Source organism: Protopterus annectens, chromosome 6.part0, assembly GCF_019279795.1.
Source record: "Protopterus annectens isolate FY-2018-M chromosome 6.part0, PAN1.0, whole genome shotgun sequence".
Lineage (NCBI taxonomy): Eukaryota > Metazoa > Chordata > Ceratodontiformes > Protopteridae > Protopterus > Protopterus annectens.
In genome coordinates, this window is record NC_056737.1 from 241,684,731 (window position 1) to 241,697,083 (window position 12,353).

General features: G+C 43.1%; 1 protein-coding gene across 1 annotated transcript in view; it reads right to left on the reverse strand.

Annotated features, from left to right (window-relative positions):
- The window catches only part of DCAF5 (DDB1 and CUL4 associated factor 5), a 686,846-nt gene that overhangs the window by 178,313 nt on the left and 496,180 nt on the right, over positions 1 to 12,353 (reverse strand). Inside the window, exon 7 of the mRNA XM_044073987.1 lies at positions 8,487 to 8,553. Within this exon, the coding sequence (XP_043929922.1) occupies positions 8,487 to 8,553 (67 nt within the window). The remainder of the gene's footprint in view (positions 1 to 8,486; positions 8,554 to 12,353) is intronic.

Sequence of the window (12,353 nt, forward strand, 5' to 3'; positions counted from 1 at the left end):
TGTGCTGAGTGGCCCAGTGGCAGAAGAGTATCCTTGCAGAGCTGGAAAGATTAATTTCTCCTATGTTTCCACACATAGGTTCATAGGTAGGTACTAAGCTATCAGCCCTAGAGCCTATATAAGCCTAGCCAAAAAGGTACTCTGGCTTTCGCCACCCAAGAAAATTATTTTCCTGTGCCCCTGTCAAGCAGAGCCACAGAGGTGATCCCTGGGGTGAATTTCCTATTTCCCATCCAATCATCAAGATTTTTCTTGAAGAGTGCTAGTGAGGAGCTTTGTTTGATATAGATAGGTAGTTTTTTCCAGAGTATGGGAAGTCTCTGGGACAGATATCTATCCCTCCAGCATGTTCTTTTTATTGTGGTGACAAGGTTTAGGTCCCTAGAGCGTGTCTGTGGCAATCTGCAGATGACCAAGTATGTTGTCAAAGCTGTCAAGGATCTGTACACTGCCTTCAGAAACACATACACTCTTTGACAGCAGTTGACCTGCTCTAAAGTACAGTTGTGTACACTTACCATATATGTAGATGTTCGAGTGTATTCACTGTTGCAGTCATTACATTTGGATTATCTGCTTGCAGTAGCCCTTAGTCGGCCTGATTAACAAAGTCTTGGGTCCTATGTCGGTTGCTGTCTCTTCTTCCATGACGTCAGGGGTATAAAACATGCAGCAGATGTCATTACATCAGTTTTTCTTGCCCCAGATGTCAGGTGCCTCCCTAATGGGAAGCAATTAAATCTATAAATATACAAGGTTATACCTCTAACAAAAAAGCAAATACACCAAAAAGCTTTTAAGCATTGAAAAGGAGAGAAGAGGTATAGCCAAAAGAAATCAGAGGGCTGGAGGGAGGGTAACCAGGACTGCAACAGTGAATACACTCGAACATCTACATTTATGGTAAGTGTACACAACTGTACTATGTTCTTCGTGTTTCACTGTTGCAGTCATTAAATTTGGGTAGATTCCCAAAGCTAAGAATGGGAGGAGAAATTTAGATAGCATTAGGACCAGCTATAAGGCCCTGCAAAACTGCAGTGGCAAAGCTAGCTCTGGATTTAGAGAAAATTGGCAAATGGCAATGCTTGGTGAAAATATGTATAGAATTCCAGGTAGCAGCTTCTAGGATGTCCATGGTAGGTACGCCTCTGAGAAAGGCTGTAGAGATGCAGCCCTGGTTGAGTGGGGTCTGATCCCCTATGGGATAAGGTTTCCATGGTGCTTATAGCAGAAATTAATACAATGGCCTATCCATTTGGAGATGATTTGCTTTGAAATAGCCGTCCCCTCTGTCCCTGCAGCAAATGCCACAAGCAGTTGTTCAGATTTCCTTTGAGGTTTAGTCCTGTCCAAGTAGAATCTAAGTTGTCTGTACACATCGAAGGAGTGCAGTATCCATTCTCCTTTGCTCTGTGAATTAGGAAAGAAGGTTGGCAAATGAATGGACTGATTAAAGGCCACACTGGATACCACCTTTGGCATGAAAGAGGGATTGGTCCTGAGGGACACCCTGTCTGCATGAAAGATGATGAAAGGCTCCACTGCCATAAGGGCCTGTAATTCAGGTACCCTTCTTGCAGAAGTGATGGCGAAAAGGAAAGTTATTTTCCAAGAAAGGAATTTTAAATCTGCAGTAGCAGCTGGCTCGAAAGGAGGAAGGGTGAGTTTCTTCCTACAAAGTTAAGGTCCCAGGCTGGAGTTGGAGCTCTCCTGGGTGGCCTTAAAATTTTGGTCCCTCTGAGGAACTGCTTGAGCATTGGATGACAGAAAAGGGGAGGTTCTGTGTTATAATGAGCTGAAATGGCTGAAGCATGAATTTTTATTGAGGAAAAAGACAGGCCCTTGTGAAGCATCTCAGTTAGGTATTGTAAAATCTGAGGTAAATTGGGCACTGCTGTGCTCATCCCTTGAGACTTGTTCCAGGCACAGAATGTTTTCCATTTTTCAGCATAAGATTTTCTAGTACTAGGCCTCCTTGCCTCTAAAATGACATCCATCACTGGTTTACTGAGGGATGGTAAAGGAGAGCTTAGGTAATTAGCCAGGCTGCTAGGTTCAGTGTTTGAAGCTAAGGGTGCAGAATCTGGTTCTCCTGCTGAGACAGCAGGGTAGGGAGTCTGAGGCAGGTACCATGGGGCCAACAGTGACACACTGCACAGGATTGGCGAGGTCAGTCTAGTGCAATCAAAATCATCCTTGGCTTGTCTTGTTTGATCCTTAGTAGTACTTTGGAGAGCAGAGGCAGAGGAGGAAAGGCATAAACTGATAGTTTTTTTTTTCCAGCTGAAGGACAGAACATCCACTTTCCAAGCTTGTCTGTGGGGAGTCCTTGTGCAAAATTTTTCCAATTGATAGTTCTGGGGGTAGGTAAATCTATATCTGGGCTCCCCCATTTGCTTGTCAACATGTTGAAAATCCTTGGTTCCAGTTTCCACTCGTGTGGGTCCATGTTTCTGCTTAGTCCGTCTGCCAGTGTATTTAGTTTTCCTGGCAGGAATTGAGCTTGTAGATGCACTTGGTAGCTCAAGGATGTGTTCCACAATGCCATGGCTAGTCTACTGAGGGGGTAAGAATGTGTACCCCCCCCCGCTTGTTTAAGTACCACATAACAGTGGTGTTGTCCGTCTTTACCATTAATTGTCCTGGAAGAATGTGGTCCTTGAAGGCTGTCCGAGCATTCTGTACAGCTAACATTTCTTTATGATTGATGTGAAGGTGCATTTGAATTGGGTTCCATTTGCCCTGAATGCACTTCCCTGCCAGGTGCACCCCCCCCATGCATAGTCTGATGCATCTGTTGTTAGGGTTTGGGCGGCAGGGGGTAGTGTGAATGGTAGTCCCTTGTTCTGGTGGCAGGCCTATTCCCACAAGAGGAACTCTACGCGTAGGCAAGGAATGATAGCAATCATTTCTTCTAGATCCTGAGAATGTTGACACCATAGGCTTTTTAGATACCATTGTAGTTTCCTCATATGCAGTCTTACATATGGAATTAGAAGAATGCAGGAGGCCATGAACCCCAAGGCTTGTAGTATTTGTCTTGCAGATAGCAGGGTTTTTGTGGCCACTTGTTTGAAGTAGGTTGGTCAAGTGAATTTGTTTCTCTGGCGTGAGGCAAGCCATCTGGGAAGTTGTATTCAAGCTTGCTCCCAGGAATATAATTTGTTGACAGGGTACAGGGTGTGACTTATTTTTGTTTGTGGTGTACCCCAGACAAGTTAGCACCCTTTGTACAAAAGCCAGATGATTCAAAAGTATGTCTTGGTTTTCTGCCTGAATTAGACAATTTGCCAGATGATTCAAAAGTATGTCTTGGTTTTCTGCCTGAATTAGACAATTGTCCAGGTATGGGTATATTTGAATATTTCTTTGTCTGCAGAATGCAATGACTGGAGGTAGGCACTTTGTGAATACCCTGGGCGCATTAGATAAACCAAAGGGCAGTGCAGAGAACTGATAGTGCGTGTAGCCTGCTTTGAAGCATAGGTATCTTCTGCAAGATTCCCTGATTAGGGTGTGCAGGTATGCTTCCTTTAAATCTAATGTTGCCAACCAGGCATCTTTGCTTAGCATAGGAAGCAACTAGTGAAGAGTCAGCATCTTGATCGCCAAAAAGGTGTTTAGAGTAGACAGGTCCAGGATAGGACGCCATGAATTGCCTTTTCTGGGTACCAGGAAAAATCTCGAGTAGAAACCTTGTCCCTTTTTCTCTTCTGGTACCAACTGAATAGCCTCTATGCTTAAGAGAGAGAGTACTTGCTTTTGGGGCTCTGCCCACTGATTTGGAAGTAGATCCGGTAACCGCTTGGAGTTGGTAACGTGTGGAAGTGAAATCTGTATCCTTGGGGCACTATATTTAAAACCCATTTGTCCTGGGTAATGAGTCCCCAAGTTCTTTGCATGAAGTGCACTCTTTCCCCCCCAAAGGAGCAGTCAGTTGAGAAGTGCTTGGAAGTTTCAAAAAGACATTTTACCATAGGGGGAGTTTTATTACTCCCAGATTTTGAAGTAGAGGCCCTCCGCTGCTTAGTCCTGTGCGTCCCCTGGGACTGAAGCCTGGGTGCTCTGCTGCATCTGGGTTTGGACTGAGAAGGTCTGGAAGGGGCAGTAAATGACCAGTTCTTAGAAGGCCAATGCCTACTAAATCTTGGAGGTTGTACTTGTACAAAATCTTTAACAGTTTGCATAGATTTAGCTCTTTCCTCCATCTTTTTAAGAACTTCTTCTGCCTTGTTGCCAACCAGGCGGTCCTGATTTAAGGGAGCATCCAGTAATTTCGCTTTAACATGAACTGGCAAGGACTGCTCCTTAAGCCAAGCATGCCTTCTAAATACAGACCCAGTTACTGCAGCCCTGCAAGATGCCTCTAGTGAATCAAAACCACATAGCAATGTATGTTTACTAACTTGTTCAGTAGAATGCATTAAATCCTGTAAATCCTTATTTCCAGCACAATCGAGAATCAACATCATTTTCTGTTTAAGCAGTCCAATAATATGCTGCTGATACTTTAACATATGAAACTGGCAATTGAAGGCCCTAATGGCCAAAGTTGCAGAAGTGCACACCTTCTTACCCCATCTATCCAGTGCCCTGGAGTCTCTATCAAAGGGGGTAGGATTTTTGGCAGAAGTAGCTTTAATGCCCTTGGGTCCCTGTGAAACGGTTTCAGGATCCGCAGTAGGATTTTTGAAAAGGAACTTGTGAGAGTCAAAAACCCTGCAATACCTATCAGATTTTCTGGAAGCAGGAGGTAAAGAGTCAGGGACCATACTAGATTCCGAAAAGGCATAATCAACAATGTCCAGTACAGGAGGTATAGCTAAAGGCCTGTGCTGGGGCAAGAATAAGAAATCCCTAAGCCTCTTTTTAGAATCAGAGTAATCTTGGCTTTCCCAACGAAAATGCACCCTAAGAGTATGTAAGGTTTCACCAAAAGAGAAATCCTCTAAGGGTGAAGCAGGGGGAATACAGTCCTCAGCATCAGAATCCTCATAGGTAGATAAGGGTAAATCCTGGTCATCAGAAGAAACATAAATTTCAGAATCCTGGTCAGAAGTATCATAAGCAAACTCAGTCCTAGGTCTCTTAGAAGGGGAAGGTTGGCTTCCCCTGATTAAAGTAATAAGGTCTTCATCCATTCTTATAATTTGTTTTTTAGGCATACAGGCCTGACCATGCGGTCTGGGCATCTGTTTTCTAGGCATGGTTCGAGTTTTAGGCCTTGAAGAAGAAGATGGCATTGGTTTAATATGCAAGTCAGTAGGGCCTGAATACACCCTCAGAAGCCGGTGCCTGCACAGCGGCTCTGGACCCATCCAAGGTAGAGACATCCGCAGGTTCCTCAGTTGAAGCATCTCACGGCATACCAGACTCCAAATGGGTCTCAGTAGAGGCCTGCGAATCTGAAGTAGCGGGTATCAGGGGCTGCGAAATCACCTCACTGAGTACCAGCGGACTGGCGTAGGAGAAGCGTCGTCGGCAGCTTTGGACCTAGGAGGCCTGTCTCTGTCTTTATCTTTGCGTTTTTTTCAGAATATTGATTGTCGGATGGCTTACCGAAGACATACCTGGATAATTGAACTGAGTACCAAAATATTTAGAGGCGTAAATATACCGAAGACTAATAGTTCATTGTTTAAATAAGGCACAATACCGACAGCGAGGTATGTCATGGTCAGGGCCTAGGCAAGGAATACAATACGAATGGAAATCTTTATGAGGTATTTGCTTTCCACAAGAAATGCAATTATTTACTTTTACTGACATCAGTTTAGAGCAAGAAAAAGTTTCCCCAACGGGGTACTTAGCTTTAGTTGAAGACTTCAGCTCTGAAACTCAAAAACGAAAATCTCAGCAGTCGGCCTACCGGCACTTGCGAACTGCTTCTGCTTCGGGCACCGCACGGTAAGAAAGACTGATGTAATGGCATCGGCTGCATGCTTTATACCCCTGACTACCTGATATCATGGAAGATGAGACAGCAACCAACGCAGGACCCAAAACTTTGTTAATCAGGCCGACTGAGGGCTACTGCAAGCAGATAACCCAAATGTGATGACTGCAACAGTGAAACATGAAGAACATCTTACTGGGGACTGCTGTATGGTTGACAAGTACAAAGATGCAGAAGCTTCAGTATGTCCTACTGTAAGGAGTTACAGGTTGCGTTTGTTCTCAGTTAAGGTAATATGTGAACCCATCAGCAGTGGGCTGAGTAAGACAGAAATCGCCTCACAGCAAGAGGTTCTCCGGTTCGATTCTCAGCTGCAGTGCCTTCTGTGCGGAGTCTGCATGTCCTCCCCGCAAGACATGCAGGTAGGTGCATATGTGTGTGGGTGTGCCTTCTTTGAAGGTTGGGCGCTGGGCTGGCAACTCAAGACCGTAAAAATTCACTGCCAATCATTAGCAGACCGGAGTTCTGCTGTGGCGACCCCTATCCGGGAAAAGCCAAAAGAGAGTTTATACGAGATGGACTTATTTTATACAAGATGGACTTGTTTACTCCTCAGAGGGCCACTGAAATTTCTCCTTCAATTCTACAAAAAGGTGCTTCCAAAGGGGAAGTCCTCTGGTGGAGAAACAGAGGATATGTGCCTCCAGTGTCAAATTCATAGGCTGTCAGAGAAGGTAAGTGGACCACACAGGCTAGTTCCTCTACCTCGGAGTGCAGGAAGTTTGAATCCTCCATGGGAGGTTCCACCCTTCTTTTCTTCAAAGGGAACCTTGACATTTCAGGGATTGCCAATGATGGCTTGCTGGATGTGAGGAAAGACAAAGTTAGTTCTACACTGACTGGATAATTTGATGGGAAGAATCGTGGGAAGTAGATAGGGCAGAGGGGGTCTGCTTGACCTTCACTGAGTCAAGATGGCAGACACCAGTTTGGTCTTTGGTGTTAGCTCTCAAAGACTTGGGGTGAACCATCTTAAAGTTCTCGCATCATTACAGAGCACCCAGGACTTCCACTCCATCCTCGAGAACATACTCTCAAATCAAAAATCGGGAGGGAGGTCCGTTCATCCCTTGGGGATTACAGTGGGAACATCTGACACAGCGGCAATAGGTAACAAACTGGCATAGGCAGAAGTGTTGGTGCCTTTAGTGTGGGGCAGCATATGCACAGCCAAAGGCATGATAACTTGAAGAATGGTTATGCAAGAAGCCTTGGGAAAAACAACAATGAAGATGCGTGAAACTGCCTCACAGTGTCTAGAGCTGTTGGACCAAATAAAACCAGTGGTGTACAACAGACTGTCTTCAGTCTCCTGATATATTTCTCTCTGTGATACTTACCAGAATGTTTTTTTTTTTCTTTGGCAGACACCTCAGAGATGAGGGATAAGACAAATACCCTCTGCTGAGTCACAAAGTCCCAGGTGATTTTGCTGTTTTTTCCGATTGACCTCAGGGCAAAGCTAGCACAATTTAGACACGTCCATATTATACTCTGGGCCAAGGCAAAAATCAGCAGCAGTAGTGGCTATCTTTTAAGAGAATATGTATCCTACAGTCAACACAACTGTTAACTTTTACAAAAACTTCTGAATCATTACCACAATCAGTCACGAGAGAGCATCTACAATTAACTATTACAAAACAACAAAATTCCCTGGTGGAACACTTACATTTCCTGTGGAAGCAGCCCAACCAATGGGCCGACAACACTGAAGTGTTGGGACTGCACTGAACTATGTTGCAAGAAAGACCTAAAGACTGCATCAGCTGATACCCTCCTTATAAAAGCAATGTCCTTAAGCTGCCTGCAGGCAAGATTTCCCAAAGATGACGACTGCAACATTGAATAGTATAATGAATATCCTTACTTCTGCCAGTAACAAAGTAGAGCTTTCACCTTTCTGAAGGAAAAGTTCAGATCTGCAATGACCTTCCATTAAATCAAAGGGCAACTGTAAGCAGCATGAGCCACTATACAGATATTTTTCATCCATATTGGATGGGGGGCAGCAGTTTCTCAAATAAAAAAGAACCAAAGACAGCAACAAAGTAAGTAAAAACAGGCTCATCTGCTTGTGTCAGCATCTTCATGGAAGAGAATTGCATTGGTCACTGCAGGGAACAGTGACTACTGGAAAAATCCAGATGGATCACAACCGAATACAAAGTGTTACGAATTACATTTACAATGACTCCTTCCAAAATGTTTCCAGTTGCACTCTGCAAATACCTCTTAATTTCCAGCATATACTGCATTAAATATGAACTGTCAGTGTGTTACAACACACATGTACGTCACACATAAACACTGTTACATCATCTCAGAAAGCTCTGAGCTAATCTACTGCATCAAGAAAAGAGGCCATTGGAAATGCTCATATCATATCTTTTATTGATCTAAAACTTGACTAGTGTATTAATCTAAACTTAAATTCTGACATTGTACAGCTCAATGTTTCCGTGCATATACAAACTGACTACAAGTATTCAAACAACCTTTATAGAATTAGACCTTTACTTGTTACCTGCTTCAGGATCTGATGGAATCCTCCACATATACAAATTGAAGTCATCTGATCCAGACAAGATATACTGAAGGGGAAAAAAAAGCATGATGTCATTATTCTTATAAATATTCTGGAGACAATCCTATATGTGTACTTAATTCAAAACAGCCTGCAGTCAAACTGTAACAAATCAGTAAAACACGTGACTAAAAAAGATAAACCTCTTACTCAAACTTGATTGTGCCTCACAACTATACAATGGAACAGAGTAAAAGAAAATGCTACTAGTTCATTTTAATCTGCCAACATTTTCAGCCTGTCGGAAAGAAACAGGTCATCCCTTGCAGCAAAATTAACACAAGCTTTAAAATACTCAGACTGAGCAAACAGAAAACTCATTTAAAGAAAACTTCATCCTCCATTGAAAACATTATACCAGAAATGTTCCTCCTACAATACCACCTAGATGTTGTTTAACTCACAGAAACCTTTTAGCATCTTTCACTTTTTAATTAATTTCCAGCAATTTATAAACAACTGTCATTTGCCATACTAGCTCTTTCAAGTGACAACTTTTAGTCACTGATAAATGAGCAGGGCTGACAACTTTCACAGGCAGCAAAGTGAAAGAGAGGGAGGTGCTAGAATTTGATAAGAGTACAACTTTGAACCCTTGATAAAATCCTACTTTTCACATCCTTATAGCAAATGGGGCAAGAAAGATCAGAATAATTCAGTTAAAGAGTATTGACACTGCTTTCACACGACCAAAACAAAAAAGACAACTATTCACATCACTATCGCAGCAATTAACTGGATGGTAAAAAAAATATTTTCATGTCTTGGTTCTAGCAAAGTATAAAATATCCAGATATGATTGTTATACACAGAAATCCTACATTTAATTGAACATGATGAATATTCATAGATTCAAAGGTGTATACTAGGCTAACAATCACTAGGGCTCTTATAAGCCTAGCTGTGCAATCCAAATATGACCCACAAATTTGATTTATATAGGGGGTGGTTTACTGACTGACTGACTGTCTGCCTTTCGACAAGGTCTAGCTCATAAGTAAGGGTATTTCATCCATGAATAAGGAGGTCATAACATCTCTGTACTCTTCCCTTATAAGACCCATTATCGAGTATGATGCCCCCCTTCGGCATGTACCTTGCCAAGTACATGCAGCAGCTGGAGAGACCACAAAGGTTCCTGACCAAGAAAATCCAGGGTCTCAAACACCCACCCTATACAGCTAGGCTAAAAGCCCTGTCCCTCTACTCAGTCTTGTACAGACTGCTCAGAGATGACCTGTGTCTGGCAAACAAAGCCATCTCAGACCCAGCCTTGATGGAGTTGCTGCATATCCGTAAGTCAAACTCCAATCACGCAACCCACATGCAAGGCCTCAACCTGGTCTGTGACATTAACAGAACTTGTTTTCAGGATAGATTTGTGTCCCAAAAACTCCCCCATCTGTGGAACAGACTCCCTCTCTATGTCAAACAGAAGTACCTCACTAGCCCTCTTTAACAGGAACCTGGACGACTGGATGGGAAACAGAAAATACACCCCTGGAATCACACATGTGTCCCTGCTGGACAGGGGAAACAGGTGCTGACTTTGTGGGAACATGGGTGAAATTCGAGGCTAGGCTTATAAGGGCCTCTGGGTAAATAGCCTAGTATTGTCCTACCAACCTATGAACCTGTGTCCACCAGAAGAATAGGTGCCAGACCAGGGGTGAATTTCCGATTACCTATCAACTAGCCTTAAGTTGTGCTTAATTAGGGTTAGGGAGGAACTCTGCTTCACATAGGTAGGGAGCCTGTGCCAGACAATGGGAATTCAATATCTATTTTTCCAACATGTTCTATTTATGTTGCAAGCAAAATTTGTTTTTTTTTAATCTAGTAGTTCTGATGCTACTTGTTTTGCCTGCACATCAAAACAGGGTCCAGGGATTCCTTATATACCAGGCAAAGATCTTGTCTCAGTAATTTGCATGATACTGATTAAAGAGCAGGACTCTGAAGTGATTAGACTAGAACACTGTGCTTACTCCCTGTATTCTTTTTGCAGGAACCTCTGTGGACATTCCAGTTGCTGCATGTGCCTAGTCAGGTACACACTGAAGGGGCAATATACTCTGTAATGGGTCTGATGAGGGCCAAGTACAGTGGTACGATGATCTCTCTGGACCTAGATGCCATGCCTTTACTTATAAGTTGAGCAACACAGAAGAATTTTCTTACTACCCTAGACACATGTTGCTTGAAGGCTAGGTTACTGTCTATATAAGTTCCCAGATCCCTGGCTAATGAATCAACTTTTAGGGTTATTTTATTGTTGACATAGTGATCCAGAGTAGTAGTCTTCCCAAAAAGCTCTATAATGCATTTCTTGGCTTTGAGTTTTTAAGCCATGGCTTTGGCACCAAGTGTTTGCCTGCATTAGACTTTCCTGAAGAGTGTTTTTGTCTTGGAGGATTCAATGACTGTTCTCAAGTTTGCAATCACCTATGAACCTGGCCAGCCAGACACTGGTTTTGACCTCTAAGAAGTAGCCAAAGAGGAGCAGTCCCAGCCCAGAGCTCTGCGGTACTCCACTGGTGACTTGCCTCTTTGTGGAGGTTGCCTCACCAAGCCTCATCTCTTGGGTCTTATCCATGAACCAGCTAGCCATCCAGCATGTTATAAAGGGTTTATGCCTAGTTCCACAAGTTTGCTCACAATGCCTGAGTGGGGTACTGTACCAAATGCGCAGATCTAGGTAGCCAGTATGCACCAGTTTCCCCCTCATGCATTGCCTTACTGACCCTTTCAAAGAAGTCCACCAGGTTCAGTAGGCATTACCTGCCTTTAACAAAGCCAAACTGGCACGGATCATGTCCTTGTTGATAATTTCCATGATAACGCTTTCCATGGATTTGCAAATCTGACTAGGCAGACTAAAGAGTCTGTAGTTTCCAGGATCTGTTGAAGATCCTCCCTTATGAGGAGGATGACAGTCACAGTCCTCTATTCTCGTGGCACAAAGCCCATTTTAAGAATATAGTTAAATAGTGACCCCAGGGATCCTGGTAAGTTGTATTTTAGACTGCTCAAAAGGTATCCAGGGATGTTTCTGGGGCCCATTGAGACTGTGTTCTTCGCTGTAGTGAGCATAGCCAGTACATGCTCCCTAGTTACAGTTTGGTTATATTGAAGGGTATTTCTTTGGGGATATTTAGGGGTGAAACAGGTTTAAAGCTGCAAATTAATTTGTCTGCTAACAGGTTTACTACATTTCACGGCTTGGTGAATGTGGCACCATTAACTACCAGTTCTACACATTGCTGTCTGCTGCCCTTGAGAAGTCTGACAAGGCTAGAAAGGGCCTTATGGTAATCTTTCACCTGGGAGGCTAACTTAACCTCAAAGTTGGCTTTTTTTTACTTAATTAGCCCTCGATTTGGTGGCATGCATAATGGGATGAGTAAAGTCCTGAACCACAAATCTTTTGAAACAGAATTTTTTATGTGCTGTTCCTGACTAATTCAGTTATTCTCAAGCTCTGATGCTTGATTCAGTAGTAAAATCCTACACATTTTATCTGTCATCCCTAAACTACTGCCTCTGCATGTTATATGTTCCAGGATCCAGGTTACCATTATGGAACAAATCTCTAGAATCAACAGAAAGCAAGTTAATTTTCTTGGGTTCCTGGAGTAACCAAAGTGTCCTACAATAAATCTTAAAACTATCACAGAAAGCATGCAAGAAATAACCTCCTCCCCACAGCATTTGTTTCCAGCTATATAGGCCTTTACACTTAAGAGGGATCACTGTGAATACATTGGCTGGTGAAACTATGGGTGTACAGTACTTTATGGGGAGATT